The sequence below is a fragment of the Natrix helvetica genome (assembly GCF_964273705.1).
Source record: "Natrix helvetica genome assembly, chromosome: Z".
Taxonomy (NCBI): Eukaryota; Metazoa; Chordata; class Lepidosauria; order Squamata; family Natricidae; genus Natrix; species Natrix helvetica.
Window position 1 is genome coordinate 136054157 of NC_138554.1, and position 20280 is coordinate 136074436.

General features: G+C 40.9%; 2 protein-coding genes across 3 annotated transcripts in view; both read right to left on the reverse strand.

Moving 5' to 3' along the window:
* Window positions 1-4660: 4660 nt before the first annotated feature.
* LOC309401171 (solute carrier family 22 member 13-like) lies at window positions 4661-12446 on the reverse strand. Of its 2 annotated transcripts, none has more exons than XM_081970215.1 (11): window positions 12307-12446; window positions 10542-10948; window positions 9983-10086; window positions 9248-9402; window positions 8639-8807; window positions 8137-8257; window positions 7558-7652; window positions 7221-7435; window positions 6574-6682; window positions 6026-6241; window positions 4661-5015 (listed from the first exon to the last, which is right to left on the reverse strand). In XM_081970215.1, exons 2-11 carry the CDS (start codon window positions 10911-10913, stop codon window positions 4919-4921), a joined length of 1653 nt encoding a protein of 550 aa, XP_081826341.1. In that variant the 5' UTR covers window positions 10914-10948; window positions 12307-12446; the 3' UTR covers window positions 4661-4918. The 2 variants fall into 2 exon arrangements, with proteins under 2 accessions (XP_081826341.1, XP_081826342.1); XM_081970216.1 differs by having other exon boundaries at window positions 4661-5052.
* Window positions 12447-17209: 4763 nt separating this feature from the next.
* Window positions 17210-20280, reverse strand: part of LOC309401183 (solute carrier family 22 member 13-like) — a 37161-nt gene continuing 34090 nt past the window's right edge. Inside the window, exon 10 of the mRNA XM_081970240.1 lies at window positions 17210-18421. Within this exon, the coding sequence (XP_081826366.1) occupies window positions 18325-18421 (97 nt within the window). The 3' untranslated portion in view covers window positions 17210-18324. The remainder of the gene's footprint in view (window positions 18422-20280) is intronic.

The window sequence follows — 20280 nt, forward strand, 5'->3', positions numbered from 1 at the left end:
AGTTAAAAAGTTCTGCCCAAATAGCATATGTCACATTTAAGCTATTTCTCTTCGGGAAGCGGTGCATGGCTAGATGGAAGAAGATCCCACAAAGGAATTTTAATATTGATTTTATTGCCTTTTTCTTTTTTTTAATTGATCCTTTCCTTTTTCCCTCTTTCTCTGAATTTTCCCCTTCCTCCCTTTTTCTTCCTTTTCTACCGCTTTTGCTTTTTAGCAATTACAGATAGCCGTATATCAAAATATTATGGTTAGCGTTTTATAGAGATTGCTCGTGATTCCTTATGACAAATGGATGAACCGAGTGGGGTAAATTTAACAAATAAATGAGGAAAGAGTAAAACTTCAAATGCTCCCATACTTGCAAATGCTTTGGTCATTTAATGATGTTTTGAGCCACACTGCTCCTTTCATGTTCTTCTTTTGCATTTTCATTTATTCTCTTCATTTCAATGCTTTAATAAATAAAATATTTTTAAAAAAGCTCCCCCTGGTATTGATTTTAAAGAAAAATCAGTGTCTCTTATTTTGTTCATTACATCCAGTGCTGGGATTCAAATAATTTAACAACTGGTTCTCCGCCCTAATGACCAGCTGGCTCGATGGTCATGTGACTCGGTGGTCATGTGACTGGGTGGGCGTGGCCTAAGGGCGGGTTGCCACCGGCGTTGCTACCAGTTCACTTCACACACACTTTGCGCCAGCCGCACATTGATCGTGCATGCGCAGTTCAATGCAAATTGTTCTGCACATGCGCAAGGACCATTAAAAAGTAATAAATACCTTGCCAGCAACGGCAGCAGAGACAGGGGAACCGATTCAGGGGTGTGGCAAGCCTGTGTCGCTGCCAATTCGGACAACTCAGGCCAAAATACCGGTGCGAACCGGTAGCAACTGACCTCTGGCATGGCCATCTCAACGTCACTCACGTCGATGGGCCTTAGCTGTTGCAATGTGACAAGGGTTAACCAGAGAGGCAGTTTCTGTAAGCAGGGCAATAAAGATCAGGCTAGAAACAACACCAGAATGTTTCCTTCCTGCCTTCCTTACAGGATTAGCCCTGTAAAGTGGAAAAAAACAAAAGGAGATTTCTTCCAACAATTGGTTCTCTGAACTGCTTAGAAATTTAACAACCAGTTCTCCCGAATAGATATGAACTGGCTGAATCCCACCACTGATTACCTCCCTTTGTTTCATCTTCTTCTTATGCCTTCACTTCTGTGCCTTTTTTCCCATCCTAGTAGGGGTATATCTGCAGGGATAGAGTCAAAAAAGTCAAAATGGAGGCCACAAGTATGAATTCAAATCTCGTCTTCTGGGTGGGAGGGGAAAAAAACATAATTGTGTTGACCATTTTGACTTTTTTGACCCTATCCTTGCAAAACCCTAGAAAGAAGAATGGAAAGAGAGGGAAAATAACTCCTTTAGGAATTCCAGCCTTATTCGGTTACTAAATGAATGAGCTCACTTAGTGACCACTCAAAGTTACAAAACAACATAAACGTTGGGTTCAATTATGGTCATAATTCGAGGACTACCTATATTCTGTTAATCAGCATCCTCCTTCAACTGTCATGTCTGATCTCTGGCTGAATTTGCCCAAACGTCCATCTTTTTAACTGTCTATGTAATTTGTTACCTCCTCCGTGCATGTGTGTCTTTGTATATATGTATGTTTATGTGTTTGTACACATGTTTTATGTTCTATATGCTCCATTGTACGCCGCCCCGAGTCCTGTCTGGAAAGGGAACGGCTAATAAATCCAAATTTATTATTATTATTATTATTATTATTATTATTATTATTATTATTATTATTATTATTATTTTGCACCAGCCCACGTGCTGCAAATCTTGCTCTAGCAAGATTCCTCCTCCAGCTTCACATGTGTTGTGTTGCTGTTAATTTTACAAAATTAACTTCAGAGATGCCCAACCGGCTCCTCCTTCTCTCCCTTATTTCCAAAAGCTTCCTCCTTTTTGCAGACTAATTATTATTGTTGTTGTTGTTGTTGTTGTTGTTGTTGTTGTTGTACAGCTGGAATGCTGCTCTTTTAATTTGGCAGCCATCTTCAAGATCTCTATGGGATTCTCCACCAGGCCACATTTTCCCTAGAGAAAGTGTATCCCTCACCTTCTGTTGACTCTCCAAAACAAATCAGATGCTTTCCCTTCTTCTTTTTAAACTGCATTGTTTGTTTTTTAATTTTCCCATGGAGAAGTATTCTGCAACAATCCCAGGGGCAGAAGACCAAGGTTTATAAAAAGAGGATGTGCAGCAATTTGTAAGATCTGTAGTGGTTATACAATACAATAGTAGAGTTGGAAGGGACCTTGCAGGTCTTCTAGTCCAACCCCCTGCCTAGGCAGGAAACCCTACAACCACTTCAGACAGATGGCTATCCAACATCTTCTTAAAGACTTCCAGTGTTGGGGCATTCACAATTTCTGGAGGCAAGCTGTTCCACTGATTAATTGTTCTAACTGTTAGGAAATTTCTCCTCAGTTCAAAGTTGCTCCTCTCTTTGATTAGTTTCCACCCATTGCTTCTTGTTCTACCCTCAGGGGCCTTGGAGAACAGTTTGACTCCCTCTTCTTTGTGGCAACCCCTGAGATATTGGAACACTATCATGTCTCCCCTAGTCCTTCTTTCTATTAAATTAGACATACCCAGTTCCTGCAACCGTTCTTCATATGTTTTAGTCTCCAGTCCCCTAATCCTCTTCATTGCTCTTCTCTGCACTCTTTCTAGAGTCTCCATATCTTTTCTACATCGTGGCGACCAAAACTGAATGCAGTATTCCAAGTGTGGCCTTACCAAGGCATTATAAAGTGGTATTAACACTTCACGTGATCTTGATTCTATCCCTCTGTTGATGCAGCCTAGGACTGCGTTGGCTTTTTTGGCAGCTGCTGCACACTGTACCTGTGCATTCCGTTTTTGTTACCTAAATGTAGAACCTTACTCTTTTCACCATTGAATTTCATTTTATTTATTTATGGTCTCCTTCCCTTCCCCCAAATCAGGACTGGGTCTCTCTCCCCCTGAAAAATGTAGCTGCTATCTTTGAAAACGGCTGAATGACCGATCTAAGAAGGTGAGGGAGGTTAAGGTAATCCTCGACTTACAACAATTCATTTAGGAACCATTCGAAGTCACAACAGCACTGGAAAAAAAAGACTTAAGGGTCTCTTCCAACAATGTCCATGTAGAAATAATCCTCAGTCCCAAAGGTGCTTTCTTTCAGGAGTTGACTTTCTGCTTTTTCTTTCAAGACGTTTGGCTTCTAATCCAAGAAGCTTTCTCAGCTCCAGCTTCTTGGATGAAAAGCGAAATGTTTTAAAAGATAAAAACGAAGAAAATCCAGTTGCATCTTGAAAAAGCACCTTTGGGACAAACCTTGACTTGGATAACTGAGAATCTCCATAGACAAATATTCCTCAGCATATGACTATAATTGGGACCAGCACCTGTGACACCAAGTGATGCAGTCATGTGATTGTGCCTGATTTAAGACTCTTTTTTTTCCCACCCTGGATAAATAAATTCCTGTATTGATATTGCATGTCAGAAGTCTCTTGGGAAGATTACAATGGCAATCACAGGAACCACCCTCCCCGGATGCTAAATGTGGCATAAATGCCAGTTTCTAAGCATCCCAACCGCAATAATGTGACAGCAATTAAGTTGCAATGGTCCTAAATGCCAAGAGTGTTTTTCAACTGGACTTCATTGGGTGTTTTTTTTTTACCTTGAACTCAGGCTGAGACAGCTTGTGAATTCTCCAACACTGGAGGTTTTTAAGAAGAGATTGGGTAGCCATTTTCCTGGAGTTGTATCAGGTTTCCTACCTGAGCAGGGAGTTGGATTAGAAGACCTCCAAGGTCCCTTCTAACTCTGTTATTATGTTATTCTCTGAAGCTTCTTGGAAAGGGGGGAAATGTTTAAGGCAGGGGTGTCCAAACTTGGCAACTTGTGGACTTCAACTCCCAGAATTCCCCAAAGTTGCCAAGTTTGGACACCCCTGGTTTAAGGAAAACACAAAGGTCCAGTTGCCTTTTGAAAAGCAACTTTGGGATAACCATGAAGTTTGGAAAGATGCTTTTCCAAACCTCTTGGTTTGAAATTTGAAAACCATAGTTTGAAAACCATAAAGTTTGCAAAGCACTGTGAGAATAACTTCAGCAGTTGTTGGTACTCCATCACTGGAAGCTTTCAAAAAGAGATTGGGCAACCATTTGTCTGAAAAGGTATAGGGTCTTGTGCTCAAGCAGCGGGTTGGACTAGAAGACCTCTGAGGTCCTTTCCAACTCTCTGAATCTATGTTCTATGGCCTTGGTGATTGAGAATCTCCATAGACATCCTACGTGCCAGTAAGTCACTTTTTACAGCACCTTTGTAACTCTGAACAATCACTAAAGCAAAGTCCTAAGCTGGGTTCATGTCTGCCCTTCAGCCACATCCACACAAAGATTTAACAGTGTCAGTATAATCCTGTCAGCCAACCATGTTCCAGGATGTTCCAATTGTTTCAAGATTTCTTGAAACCAAATACTGTATAAAATTATTCTGACCCACTGAGTTTCCAAGCAGCCACCAGGTAATGAACACAATATTTTAATAAATAGAAAATGTAAAAGAAAAACATTAGGCAGCAGCGGTTTTTGTCATGCAGTTTTATTGATATGCCGATACAAAGAAATTAAAGTCAGCATTTAAACCCGCTGAACTCCGGAGGGTGGTTGTAATAAGCCCAATAGTCCAAGGTTATGTGCACCCCAAATCTAAAATAATACCCCAGTGTGAAAACATTATGTCAGTGTTATAACTATGATTAGAATTAGTCTGGATAAGATGGAAAATGGTTTACATTTACGATCAGCAAACCAAATTATGGCTTGCAAAGAACTCTTGGTTCTACACATAACTTTTCTTGATCGTTGCTTCATCCAGGACTTCTTCTTCTTCAGGTATGGTTTCCAGATCACAATCAATGTGGTAAATCGCCGCGATCCTATAAAGAAAGGAACAGGACGTTGAAGTCCATCCATCTAAAAGGGGCAAAGATTGAGAAAACACTGAAGTAGACAGACTTCACTAGATCTTTGGAATAGTCACCATCTTAAAGTTCACTTGAATGTTTCTTTCTCTGCGTGCCATTGCAGTGGTGGGTTTCAAATTTTTTTAGAACCTCTTCTGTAGGTGTAGCCTAATTTGTGGGAGTGGCTTGCCAGCCTGTGATGGGTGGGTGTGGCCCAACTTGTAAGACGTGGTGAAATCACTTAGCAACGCTCTTGCATAGCAACCAAAATGTTGGCTCAGAAACTCTGGTATTTGAAGCACGCAAGTCTTAAAGCTGTCAAGTTACAAAACCCTTGCACCCCTAACCCTTTAGAAAAAAACAACCCAGGGGTGTTCAAACAGCTTTAAGACTTGTGGACTTCAACTCCCAGAATTCCTCCTCTCGCTCTTCATCTTGATGATGTGCAGACGGGCAGGGGGGGAGGGAGCTGGAACCGGTTCTAAATGGCACTGTAGATTTGTGGAACCTCTTCTATAGAAGAGGTCAGAACTGGCAGGAACCCACCCCTAGTGCCAAAGGTGCTTTTTCAAAAGGCAAATTTGTTTTTCTTTGAAAACATTTTAGTTTCTTATTTGAGAAGCTTCAGAGAATAACAGAGTTGGAAGGAAGGAAGGAAGGAAGGAAGGAAGGAAGGAAGGAAGGAAGGAAGGAAGGGAAGGAAAGGAGAGAAGGAAGGAAAGGAAGGGAGAGAAGGAAGGAAAGGAAGGAAGGAAGGAGGAAAGGAAGGAAGGAAGGAAGGAAGGAAGGAAGGAAGGAAGGAAGGAAGGAGGAGAAGGAGAAGGAAGAGAAGGAGAAGGAGCAGCAGCTTCTTGGATGAGAAGCAAGATGTCTTCAAGGAAAAAACAAAGAAAGTGCAATTGCCTCTTGAAAAAGCCACCCATGGAGGTTGAGTGTTTGGCAGTCCTATAAATTCAAGAAACAAATAAATTTAATAAACTCACTCCCTAGTTGGTGGAGCTTCAGGCTCAGGTGGCATATCCTGAAGATCTTCGTTGCGTGTCTCCGGAAGGAAACAGCACATGATTCCTGCAACCAGCGACGCACTCCCACAGATGAACATAGGAATAGCAAGGTGGTATCTGGCCAACATGCCAAGCAATGGCGCAAGGATGCCCGCAACACGAGCAGACATAGAGCACAAGCCAAGGCCGAATTGTCTGGTGGAAGAAATTGAATAAAATAAATTGAGCCACTCACCTAACCTAAAAAGTTTTCAGATTAAAATAAACGAGAAAGCAAGTATGAACTTCTCTTCTGGGAATCCTGGAAGCTGAAGTCCACATATCTTAAAAGTTGCCAAGTTTGAAAAACACTGCTAACAATTAAATTATAATATTGCATTTATTTTAAATTTATGGAGGGCACTCTTCTTGGTTATTTTGTTGTTTGTTGTTTTGTGCTGCCCAGAGTCGCAATGCTGAACTGGATGCCTTTATAAATCAAGTTAGTAAGTAAATAAACAATACAGATACGTAGATAATTTCTTTACCTGACAACGGTGGGAAATATCTCAGCAGAAAACAGATAGGTGGTTGAAAAGGAAGCAGCCATGGCAGATTTTCCAATCACAGCTAGAACAGTCACAATCAAAGGGAATTCTGGGGGGAGGGGGGGGAGAAAAAAACCCAATGAAGAACCAATTTGAGAAGTTACAAAACATCTGAAAGCTTCAATCCTGGCTCCTAGGTTCACACAAATCCATGAGTCGGTTTAGGTTGGTTTCTGTGACCCTTTCAAGAGAAAGTTTTAGTCCCTTACTGAATTCCTGCACTAATCAGGAAGGCCCAGTCCTCCATGAGATGCCACTGAGGAAAAAAAACACAAAATTGGAAAAGCTAAACTAAGGGTTTGAGAAAAGGGCCTGCACTTTTCATCTGAAAAAGGCTCTAATGCTGAAAAAGACGGAAGGAAAGTGAAAAAGTGGTAAAAAGGAGCGTATCATTGCAAGACTTAAGGACCAAGGTTAGAGACAGATCTTGGTGGAGGGGGGGGGGAACCATTGATGTGACCGCTAAGAGTCAAAAACAACTTTTATGGCCCCTAAACAATCAATCCTGCTAAGGTTAAATCCCCCGCCATCTTTTGGACTCCCAAGGTCGCCTTGCTATTTTTTTGGCTCCCAAATATCTCATGTACCTTTGGGGATCACACAGATGACAACACACATAGTTCCTCCCAGGATGAGCCAAGAGGACTGGCACTTCCTCCTGCCGATCCATTGAAGCAGAAAAATGGAGAGGATGCGAGAGGGGATTTCCACAGCTCCAAAGATGAGTTGGGTCAGGTAGATGTTCAGGCCAAAGTCCCCGACGTGGAGACTCACTTCGTAATACACCAAACTGTCCACAAACCTGAGGGTAGAACCAGAAGATGAAGTTCCTCTTGAGAAGTTGCATCAGTTACATGCCCATTACGTTGAAAATACATCTGATTTGTGGGGCTTTTTAAAAATGCCTTTTTAAAGAAGACTTACCACATCCAAGCCATAATAAAAGTCATGTTCCTCAGGTGCGATTCCTTGAAAAGGTCCAGGATGCCTCTATGCGTCACGGTCTTTTCCGGAGCCAACTAGAACGAGTACAAAATGGAAGGCAGAGCATTTAGTCAAATTTCATGGTTATTGTCCTGTTAATATTTGCTGGATGCTGCCCAGCTCCCAAATTTTGTTTAGGATGCTGTGGCAAGTCCTAAGTGCAAGTAAGTAGAAAGACACTTTTTTTCAGAGTGATTAGTCACTACATGAATGGCTAGAAGTAGAGGAATACTTGTGCACTTTTTGGATAAAAATACAGCTTTTGAGCCTTGTTTTTGTGAAGCTGGGCAGAGGTTTTAGTCATGACTGTATAAAAAGAAGCAGGGAGGACAAACGCCAGACGTTTTGCCCAAAAGACCCCTTCAGGGAGTAAAAAGACCAAAGAAGGGGGTGGGGGTGGGGACTAGAAGTTTTAGCATTGGAAAGGAGTATTAAAGCCAATTTTAATCTCCTTCTTTAAAGTGTTTTATTCTAAAATGTTCCTCAAAAAGAGCATTAAAATAATTGCCCATTTGGTACCTGTTCAAAGACATCCATAGACATGATTCTTTGGTTGATGTAAGCAGCTTTTAGAATGATGTCTTTTGCTTCGTTCATTCTCTTTTTGGTTATCAGCCACCGGGCAGAGCTTGGAAGTACCCTGCAACAGATTTAAAAAAAAAAACATAAATCAGAATTGGAAATGGAGTTGGGAAGGTGAGGAACTGAATAGAGTTCAAATTGAGAATTTGAATGGTAAGAACAGCTGGATACCTTCTTGCAAGCCACTTTTTCTTAATTTTAAGAAGCCTGGACTTCAATACACACACACACACACACATTGGCTGGGGAATTCTGGGAGTTGAAGCCCAGATCTTTTAAATTGCCAAAATTGAGAACAACTAAGTGCATTAGCAAAAAAAAGAAAAGAAACAAACTGACCTGAATCAAAAACCTAAGTTTTTGAAACCTGATCAGGTTTTGTTTGCCCACAAAAAGCTGAAGATGCAAATTTCTTCTAGCATAAATGCAGGAGACTTACCAAGCGTAGAAAAAGATGAGGAAGGCAGGAGCCGAGGTGGTTATCTGAAACAGCCGCCAGTCACGGACAAAGTATGCCACACAGGCTACAGCCATCTGACCCAGCGCATTGGCACAATGGATGATGATCAGTGCTTGTGGACGGTAAGATGGGCCAACCCACTCCGAACCTAAAGAGAATTGAAAAACTCTCAAGTCTCCATTCACAAAGAAATTTTTCCATCCTCTTCATTTTCCATTCAGAAATCCTTTCCCATCCCTGGACATTGAATAAATGGCTCGTTTTACAGCCTGCAATAAAGGTCTGCCACTGAGCATCTCTATATTACGATGTTTCACACTTTCTCCAAGTCCTAAGAAATATACAGAGAACTTCCTGAAATCTTTAAAAAAAACAATACATTTGTTTGAAAAGCAAAGGCTGAGAGATCTCTTAGAGCAGGGGTGTCCAAACTTGGGAACTTTAAGACTTGTGGACTTCAACTCCCAGAATTCCCCAGCCAGCCATGGCTGGCTGGGGAATTCTGGGAGTTGAAGTCCACAAGTCTTAAAGTTCCCAAGTTTGGACACCCCTGTCTTAGAGGCTGAAGTTTGGGCTTCTAGGACTTACTCAAAGTTGCAACGCTGATGCTGATCCCAGCCAGAGCGGTTCCCACGACGAATCTCAGGGCAATGTAAACATAGAAATGTGGTGCCAGACTTACAACAGTGCCGAAGAATCCCATTATGAACAGGGAAACTAGGATGGACATTTGACTTCCGACCCTGGAGAAAACAATGCCATGTGTTATAGGAAGACTCCATTGTAATGCTCAGAAGGAAAATACACATTAAAAAAAAAAGAGTATGTATCTGCTGTTTATCCTGGAGATATAGCACACAAAGCTGGTCCAGAGCATCTTCAAGAAGAGGTTCGAAAGAAGTCAAGATGGCAACCATAAGCACAGGATCAAAATCCTATCTTCAAAACACAGACAGTGCCTTGATCCCATGGATGTGGTCACCACCATCTGGATGATCAAATGTGGGGCACATTGTGTAAAGATGCAGGTCTCCATCACGCTGGAAAAATTGAAGGAAAGAGGAGAGAACAAGAACCAACAAAGCACAAGGGACTCATTAAAGTAGTGGCGGGCGTACTTTTGAAAAAGCTGAAGGAATAGGAGGGGAACAGAAGTGCAACGTGTGTAAAAAGAGGCAGGACCTGGATTGCAGGCACAGAAGCCATCTTCAACTTTTGGGGCCCCTGTGAACCCCTTTTTGATGACCCGCATAAACTGCTGAACCATTCCATCATCCCCCCCCCTCCAACAACAGTATATGTGTGTGAGATATCTTACTTTACCTGTCGCTCACTGAGCCGAAGATCAGCGATCCAACCAACAGGCCACCCATGAAAATGGATTGGGAGATGTCATTTAAGTATCTTCGGTCACAGACAAGATCAAACTAGAAAGAAAAAAAGGAGAGGGAGAGACAACAAATTATGTTTTAGTTAAAGAAGCAATGGGTGGAAACTAATCAAGGAGAGAAGCAACTTAGAACTGAGGAGAAACTTCCTGACAGTGAGAACAATTAATCAGTGGAACAGAAGTTGCCTCCAGAAGTTGTGAATGCCCCAACACTGGAAGTCTTTAAGAAGATGTTGGATAGCCATCTGTCTGAAACGGTAAGGGTTTCCTGCCTAGGCAGGGGGTTGGACTAGAAGACCTCCAAGGTCCCTTCCAACTCTACTATTGTATTGTATTATTGTATTAAACTTCCTGAATTCTCCCAGCCACCCTTCTAGGATAACAGGAAAGCTGCACCAATTCCACCAATTGCTTTGAAGGGGGTGATGCAATTCTCAAGATTTCAAAACTGAATCATTTTGCACTTTAAAAAGAACGCAGTGAAGCACGTACCTCGGTAACCAGTGTTGGCACGTCCATTGTTGGATACACCCATCCCTGTTCACATCCCTGGGTTGAATTGAAGCCATATTTTGTGATCGATTCGATATCCAGATCTACTGGAGTGAATCTAGAACATTCATCCAGAGAATGGTCAGTTCTCTTAGGAATGGTCAGATTCAGCTCCTGTTGAAAAGTTAGGTTGGGGCTAATTGCTCGGATCCAACTGGTATTGCAATAGTGAGGCACATCGATGCTAATGAAGATTTGGCCAAACATGTGAAAGGGAGTTAAGAAACTTGGGATGCAAAGCAGCAGCACCAAACATTTCTGAAATGCCCCAAACTCCCCGATTATCTTCAAGACATCTCCAAACCCAGCCATTGTTGAGTTTCAATGTAGGTTCTTAAAGTGAGAGCCTGAAATTAAAATTTAAGCAAAATCAGCAATAATAAAGCAATAAGTAAGAGAAAGGGAGCAAGGCAGTAAAACGGATGGAATTCAACTCCATAGTTATAAAATTGTAAGTCCTTCAAAATCGAGAACCGCTGCTTTAACTGGTTGTCTGAACCAAGCACTTTAAATTGCATGCAGTTTTTAGCGTAGCCGCAAAAGCAGCAGTTTTTCAACCTCGGCAAATATTTAAAGTGAGTGGACTTCAATTCCATGGCTGTAGAATTGCGAGAAATGAAGCCCAAAGTTGACACGGTTCAGAAGCGCTGCTTTAACTTGTCTGAATAACCATCTTTAAATTACGCGCGCAACTCCTAGCGCAGAGCTAACGTGGCGTTTGTTTTTTCCCCTCCCCTAGCCCGGCAACTTTGAAACGAGCGGATTTAAATTCCTCCGCTGTGGAATTCAGAGCGCCGAATTTCGCTCGTCTTAAAGTCGCCGAACGTGGGAAATGCTGGTTTAGCTAGTTTGAATAAACTCTTTAAATTAGACGCAACTCCGGAGAGTTGAGGTCCACGTGTCTTAAAGTCGCCGAACTTGAGAAATACCGCTATAGGTCAAGAGCGGCTTGTAATTTAAAGAGCTTCAAATCAAAACAGTGGAATCTGTAGCGAAGAGCAAGTGGTAAAACAATTGAGCTTCATATTACACCTATAAATTGCATTTTGATCAAATATCTACACGAAAGGAGATTAACCTGTATTGGAAAGTAAGATTAACTCAATTTAAATAATTTAAGAAAGTCCCTTCTTTAAACTACCAGAAAACTCACTGAAAAAAACAAATCGACTGACTCCAGCAAGTACACAGGAGAAATGAATCTGTTTTACTTGTACTGGAATGTATCAACAAATGAGTGAAAAAAAACATTCCTCAGAATGTGCAATAATCCAAATTTTGCCTCTCAATTGACAAAGCAAGATATGAGAAAAGTCTGGAAAAATTCAAATATTCTTAAAAGTGACAAGTAAAATTTATCACAAAGTGGTTACAAAGACTGTATATTAGGCAGCATTTTAAAATACACCTGAAGACATAAAGAACAAGAGGAATACAAATATTGTTCTAAAAATGCTTTTTTAAAAAAAGAAATTAATCCCCCCCCCTATCTACAAAAATGAGAAACTAAGAAAACAGGGGGCATTTTATAAAAATGAGGCCCGAAGTTGATAAAGGCAAAAAAAAAAAAAAAACCATGGAAGTCAGTTCATGAAATCACTTTGAAACTATTTTCTCAAAGAAATATCATGAAGAGGCCAACATAACTCCCTTAGAAAAATGCGGCACAAGCTATAAAAGTTTTCTATCATTGCAAAGTTTTTACCTGCTCCTGCTGGAAGAGTTTCACCAAGCGCCCAAAAGTGAAGAGAAAAAACGCTCCTCCCAGTACTTTTATAGGCTCCAACAATTAATTAGCTGCCTCTGTTTCACAGTCGTATTCAAACACCTGTGTATGCAGAAACACACCCCTTTTCACACACACACACAGACACACATGTTGCATTAGCCTAGAGATGAACTTTTCTCACCTAATTTCTTATCACTGTTCATTCTCTTCCGATACCATCATAAAAACAAGGGGGTGGAAAAAAAAGCCATACAACAGAATACTTTGAGAAGTAGCTAACAAGTTTGCCAAAACAGTTTTAATAGAAATGGAGTGAGTAAGAAGGCAGCACACCCTGAATTAAGCCTGTCCTTGAGAAATTAAGATTTTTCACCTGCTAATTAGAACAATGTAGTGGTTGTACCAAATGCTTTGGTGTAATTACTCCAGAGAAATACAGATGCCTTTGCATTGCTGGCAAACCCAATGGATAAACTCATAACTCATGATGAAGGAAGATGCTTTTTAAAACCATGATTTGGGGGTTGTTGTTTTTTTCTCTCAGTCCTAAAAGAAACTCATATAGAAATGGTCTAATACAGGTAGAGTCCTTGACCACAACTGAGCCGAGAATTTCTGTTGCTAACTGAGATGTTCGTTAAGTGAGTTTTGCTCCATTTTGCAACTTTTCTTGCCTTAGTAAGTGAATCACTGCAGTTGTTGAGTTACTAGCACGGCTGTTAAGTGAATCTGGCCTTGACGTTGCTTGTCAGAAGGTCGCAAAAGTGGACCAAGTGACCCCCAAGGGGGCATCGTAACTGTCATAAATATGAGGGAGGTGCCAAATATCTGAATATTGATCACATGACCATGGGGATGGTTTAAAAATTATAAGCGGGAAAAATGGCCGTGTCACTTTTTTTCAGCGCCATGGTAATTTTGAATGGTCACTAAATGGACTATGGTAAGTGGAAGGCTACCTTTATATCTAGACCTGGGATATTGATAGAAGCTACCTTGGGTATGCAACTATTAGCTCATGCACTTGAAAAAAGGAGAATCGTAGGCCATTTTGGCCAACATAGTCAATGTTGTGTTTTTGAAGACATCTTGGGAGGTTGGCTTCACTCTTCTGCCTCCTAGACCAGGTTAGACAACCAGATGTCTGCATTGTTACTAAAAACCATCTCCCTTTGTCAACCGTCACCATAATTAGCTGGGCAAATATTTGGGATACAATTCAGAGTCCATTTGAACACCAAAACAATGGTTCAGAAGGTAGCAAAGAGTCATCTGGATGAGCATTTTCACACCATGGTACATGTGAAGAAAAATAGAGACCATTTAAATCATGTATTCTGCTCAATAGGGATGATGTTTTGTAGATGGAATTGCTTGTAACACGTCCATACCAACATGGATTTCATTTGGTTCTAAGTCCAACTGGTGTAACTTGGAGAGCTTCTTGCCCGATACACTGAATATTATCTCATTTGTACAACTTAAGGGTGCAAGGGAATTCTTGGCAAGACCTTTAGGGCTTCACCTGGGCATATCTCCACATGACGTGCTGAAGATGTGACCTGAAATGAGAGTTTGGTGCCGTGATTTAAGTGCTGGCCTAAAAACCAGGAGATACTGTGAGTTCTAGTTCCACCACAGGCATAAAAAGCTCCCTGGGTGACTTTGGGTTTTAACCACTAAACCAAACTAGATCTTAGTGATTCTACTGAACTTTTCAAAAGCTTTTGATGTTCTTCTAAACAGTCTTGGATGTAATTCAGAAGCACCATCATACAACCAGTCCTACTGTTGGGAATTGATTCAAAATGTACTTGTGGGACATTCAATACCATTTATGGAAAGATGGACAATGACTCAAAAGGACTCCAGCTCAGATGTAGATCTCAGTTTAATCTAATTCACCACCATGTAATCCTGATCCAGTAGCTGGTTGACAAGTTCTTGGAAACCTCACTGTGGTGGATGCACAATCATAGTAGTGAAAGCTATGGCAATAATATAAAGATGTAAAGATTGTAAAGATGAAGTGAGGAAAGCTAAGGCTCACAATGAAGAAAGGCTTGCCACAAAAGTAAAAATTAACAAAAAAAGCTTCTTCCAACATGTTAAAAACAAGAAAAAGGTTAAGGAAACAATTGGTCCATTGCTAGGAGAAAGTGGCAAGAAGGTGACAAGCAACAGGGAGAAAGCAGAACTATTTAACTCATGTTTTGCATCTGTCTTTACACAAAGGGATAAAACAGTCCAACCTATCAAAAGCAGCACCACAAAATTAGGAACACAAATTGAAATAGGGAAGAAAATGGTAAGTGAGCACCTGTCTACCCTAGATGAGTTCAAATCACCAGGACCAGATGGATTACACCCCAGAGTTCTGAAGGAACTAGCAGACGAGATCTCAGAACCACTGAATTATATCTTTCAGAGATCCTGGAACACCGGGGAACTACCAGAGGACTGGAAAAGAGCTGATGTGGTTCCCATCTTCAAAAAAGGGAAAAAATTAGATCCAGGAAACTACAGACCTATCACCCTAACCTCAATACCAGGAAAGATTCTGGAAAAAATAATCAAGCAACGAATTTGCGAACACCTAGAAGCAAACAAAGTAATAGCCAAAAGCCAACATGGATTTGTCAAAAACAGATCATGCCAGACTAATCTTATTGCATTCTTTGATAATGTGACAAAATTAGTGGACCAGAGGAATGCCGTTGATATAGTTTACTTGGACTTCAGTAAGGCTTTTGATAAGGTAGACCATAACCTACTACTAGATAAAGTAGAAGAATGTGGGTTAGACAGCATCACCACCAGATGGATTGGTAACTGGCTGACCAACCGCACTCAACGTGTAGTTCTCAATGGAACTGCATCTACATGGAGGGAAGTATGCAGTGGAGTACCCCAAGGCTCTGTTTTAGGCCCAGTACTCTTCAACATCTTCATCAATGATTTGGATGAGGGAATAAATGGGGAACTCATCAAATTTGCAGATGATACCAAGCTGGCAGGAATAGCCAACACTCCAGAAGATAGACTTAAGATACAGAAGGATCTTGACAAACTTGAACATTGGGCACTATCTAATAAAATGAAATTCAATGGTGAAAAGAGTAAGGTTCTACATTTAGGCAACAAAAACGGAATGCACAGGTACAGTATAGGTGATACCTTACTCAGTAGTAGTAACTGTGAAAGGGATCTTGGAGTCCTAGTGGACAACCATTTAAATATGAGCCAGCAGTGTGCAGCAGCTGCCAAAAAAGCCAACACAGTTCTAGGCTGCATCAACAGAGGGATAGAATCAAGATCACGTGAAGTGTTAATACCACTTTATAATGCCTTGGTAAGGCCACACTTGGAATACTGCATTCAGTTCTGGTCGCCACGATGTAAAAAAGATGTGGAGACTCTAGAAAGAGTGCAGAGAAGAGCAACAAAGAGGATTAGGGGACTGGAGACTAAAACATATGAAGAACGGTTGCAGGAACTGGGTATGTTTAGCTTAAGAGAAAGAAGGACTAGGGGAGACATGATAGCATTATTCCAATATCTCAGAGGTTGCCACAAAGAAGTGGGAGTCAAACTATTCTCCAAAGCACCTGAGGGTAGAACAAGAAGCAATGGGTGGAAACTAATCAAGGAGAGAAGCAACTTAGAACTGAGGAGAAATTTCCTGACAGTGAGAACAATTAATCAGTGGAACAGATTGCCTCCAGAAGTTGTGAATGCCCCAACACTGGAAGTCTTTAAGAAGATGTTGGATAGCTATTTGTCTGAAACGGTATAGGGTTTCCTGCCTAGGCAGGGGGTTGGACTAGAAGACCTCCAAGGTCCCTTCCAACTCTACTATTGTATTGTATTGTATTGTATTATTGTAATATGTTCATGGGGACAACTCAATAAAAGAGAAAGTCTATCCAGACCAAGCAGGAAGCTTGTAAGAGCTTTCTGTGGCTTCCTCAGTTGTCCTTATATTGCCAATGGTGTCCTTTAGGATTCATCTTACATTATAGATGTCCTACTGGCTAATGATTCACAGATGACCATCAACACACTTGATGGTACACTTATATTTTTATTCTTGTCACCACCACCACCACCCAAAAAAACCCCAAGAAAGACACACAACTTCTGAGCAATTTCCTTTATTGTTCCTCATCCACAGACAGAAATATTGCCATACTAATTGTGCTTCCATCATTAAAGACATGCTCTGAGAACTTGACCGCCTCAACTAAACTATATACATTTTGGTGTTTCTTGGTCCTATGTTCCACCATGATTGTCCCATTCAACAGCATCCCCCAACTCATTCTTGTCCATCTGCTGTCTTAAATGACAGCTACTGAATACTTAAATGACAGCTATTGATCATTTACTGATCTCTAGAGAGAATCTCCCTGAAGATGGGCTCCAGCACGAGTCCGAATGTGCAGAAGACAAAACTTCGTCCCGGTGACCAAGCCAGATTGGATCTGCAACATTATCCTAGGACAATTATATTTGCCTTCATTTGTGAACTACTGATCAAGTTTAACTTCCCACGGGGTGCTTTATACAGGTTGCTCCCTTAGCTTGGGATAACCAATTTTTCTGTATGGTTTTGATATTTCTGTTCTAAGATAATTCTCCTCTTCCTCCTCCTCCTTCACCACCACCAAACTGCATTTCTTAGCTTCATTTTTGTTGGCACTCACCATCCATTTTTCTTTTTAAAGAAATGTTTTTCCCTCCATAGTAAAATGTTTTGATGATGTTCTTTGTTATTGGTGACATTCAGATAGAAGAGACTCAAAGAACTTCCAGAGGTTTGGATGTGACAAACCTGAAGAACGACAATGGAAGAATACAAACCATCTTTTTTTTAAAAAAAAAAGAGAGAGAGAGAGAGAGAGGCCAAAGGCAGGGACACAGAAAGCAAAATTCGGATCTGAAAGGGTCATCACTTGGATTGGAAACATCTGGGGAAGAATGAGCAACATGAAAACTCCTGGTCCCATTTCAGAATGGGAGGCCCTAACCTGCAATTTCCCTTTTAAAAAAAAGGGAAAAAAGAAGAAAACTACCTCTGCAATTTCTACTTGCCTATTTGGTTTCATGGGGTGCAGATTTTAAAGGTAAAGTAGAAATATCCCATGCCAAAGCACCAGGTTTAATCGCCAAAATAGAAAAAGGTTTCTGAATTCAAGAGAATTGCTGGCTGTGTTGAGATTTACACCTGGTTTGTTTATTTTTTCTCTGCTTTGCATGTTGTTACAGAACTAACCCATGAAAGATAAACCGGTGTTTAAATTGATTTCCTTTTTTTAAAAAAAAAAAAACACCTAACAATTCTAACTTTAAAAAGTACTTTAAACAAATTCACTGAGTTGGCAATTACAGCAAGAATAGTATAATCCTTATTAACAAGAGACGTCCCATTGAAAGTAAGCAAAAAGTCCCTTTGAAAGTAAGTAAGGAGTCCCATTGAAAGTACTCAATGTAGGAGAGGAGAAGGAGAGAGGAAGGGGAAGTAGAGAAGGATAACAGAGGGAAGAAAGGAAGTAGGGAGGAGGAGAGAGGGAGAAGAAAGCGATGGATAGGGTATAAATATGGTGGATGGAGAGCAGAAGAGCCAATGATAGTCTTTGGGGGGTTGATGGTAAGATGAATTGACATAATATTGAATAATATAAAATAGTGTTGGTTATGTAATGGTATATATGTGGTTATTTGTATGGAAATAAAAAAAAATAAAAAATAAAGTACTCAATGTACACATTATGATAAACCATGGTTTCTTGATTAAACAGCGGCTGACTTTATCCACCACTTTATCACAGTAAGCCGAATCACATGAACTGTGTTATGTTGTAGCTTAAAGTGTGCACACGTACTCTCTAACGAAGCCCACCAACGTTTGCCTCCTCTGCTCACAGTACAGAGAAATCTACCAATTTTTCTCCAATCTGTGTCCTTGGCAGGCTGAGTCAATCCATCATTGACTTAGAAATGTGTGGTTGTTATCCTTTCACTAAGGCAACTGTCTTTATTTGGTTTTGTGCATCCATTTTCCACACTGTCATTGGTTTTCTTGCCCTTCCTAGAAATGAGAAAAGTTAAAGACAGTTAGATTTCATTATACATAGTACAGGTAGTCCTCGACTTATAATAGTTCATGTAGTGACTATTCAAAATTACAACGGTACTGAAAAAAGCGACTTATGACCATTTCCCACGCAACCATTGTAGCATCCCCCTGGTCACGTATTCAAAATCCAGAAGAATGGCCATTGACTCACATTTATGACAGTTGCAGTATCCTGGGGTCACATGATCCCCTCTTGCAACCTCCTGACAAGCGAAATCAATGGGGAAACTGGATTCATTTAACAATTGTCTTGTTAATTTAACTCCTGCAGTGATTCACTTAACCGTGGCAAGAAAAGTCATAAAATGGACCCACTTAATAAATGTCTCACAGCAACATAAATTTTGAACTCAATTATGGTCATAAGACGAGGACCACCCACACAATGGGAAAGGTATCCATAATCCACAACATTCTGCTCAAAATATTGTTATGGAATTTAAATACTTTAACCTGGGCTTCCTAAAAACTTTTAACAAGTGATCCTCCACTTCCCACCATTTATTTAACGACTGTTTGAAGCTCCAACAGCACTAAAAAAAGGGAGCAACAACCAGTCCTCACACAACTGTGATGGTATCCCTAAAGTCACGTAAACAAAATGTACACACTTAGCAAAGCTAGCTTTACAATAGTTGTAAACGCTTCCATGTTTTATGTAATTACATTTTGCCATATTTTTTCAGCTGGCTTCCAGCAAGCGAAGTCAATGGAGGAAAGTGGGTTCACTTAATGACCACAAGATTCATTTAACAACTGTGGCAAAAAGGTCATAACATTGGGTGCCATTCATTTAAGAAGTACCTTACTTAGCAACAGAAATTCTGAACCCAATTCTGGTCATATGTCAAGGGCCACATGCTCATCCTTTGATAATTGCAGCACCTAAACATAATGTAAACCTACTGCTAATTTTTTAAGGCAGAACTTGTATCCATCGCTGCAGCTTGCCTGGAAGCTAAATTTTTTCCCCTGAGAAGTAGGAAGATGCACCATCTTTTTCTCTGATGCTGCAATCATACGTGTGTGGTATCGATTCAGACTTTGTTGTGACCCTGTACTGAAGGTGCAGAGTTTACATAGTGACAGTTTTGCCTGACATTATGATGGAAGCATCAATCCCGCAGACATCACTGGATGCAAAATTGGTGTGACCGAATTGAGTCGAATTAATCCCTGCCTGCATTGTGCCAGCTGAAGGTGGCACACTCTGATGGGCATAGCCTGGGCTTTCTGCAAAGGAGAAACTGTGAAGATCTCTTTCAAGTCAAACTTCCACTCATTTGGACTCCTTAATGCTCTCTGAACTTGGTTGGGTTTTTTTCAAGACATTTTATTACCCAAACTGGTAACATCATCAGTGCTAGTAAGGAATGGTGATGATCAGAGGTGAATTGCTCCCAGATTGGGCAAACTGGTAGTGGTGGCGGCAGGAGGCTCTGCCCACCCGCCCAGATATTTCTGTGCACACACAGAAGCTTCTGCACACTTGCGGAAGCGTCGTGCACATGCGCGTGTGCGAGCAAACCAGTAGTAAAAATAACAGAAACCCACCACTGGTGATGATGTTACCTAGTTTGGGTAATGAAATGTCTGCAAGAAAACAACCAAAGCCAGAGAGCACTAGGGATCTCAGCCCAGATTTCTTTCTCCTGGATCGGACACAGTGGTGGGATTCCAAAAAATTTTCCAATGGTTTTGTGGGCGTAGCTCGGTGGATGTGGCAGGGGAAGGTTTTCTGCAAAATCCCCATTTCTTCCCCACTCCAGGGAAAGGATACTGCAAAATCCCCATTCCCTCCAGATCAGCTG

Coding starts and splice junctions, on each gene's coding strand:
- LOC309401171 (XM_081970215.1), bottom strand. CDS start 10,913: ATGGCTGGGTTTGGAGATGTCTTGAAGATAATCGGGGAGTTTGGGGCA. Junction 6,242..6,573: donor ATATTTCCCACCGTTGTCAG/GTAAAGAAATTA, acceptor TTCTTCCACCAG/ACAATTCGGCCTTGGCTTGT. Junction 5,016..6,025: donor GAAGCTCCACCAACTAGGGA/GTGAGTTTATTA, acceptor CTTTCTTTATAG/GATCGCGGCGATTTACCACA.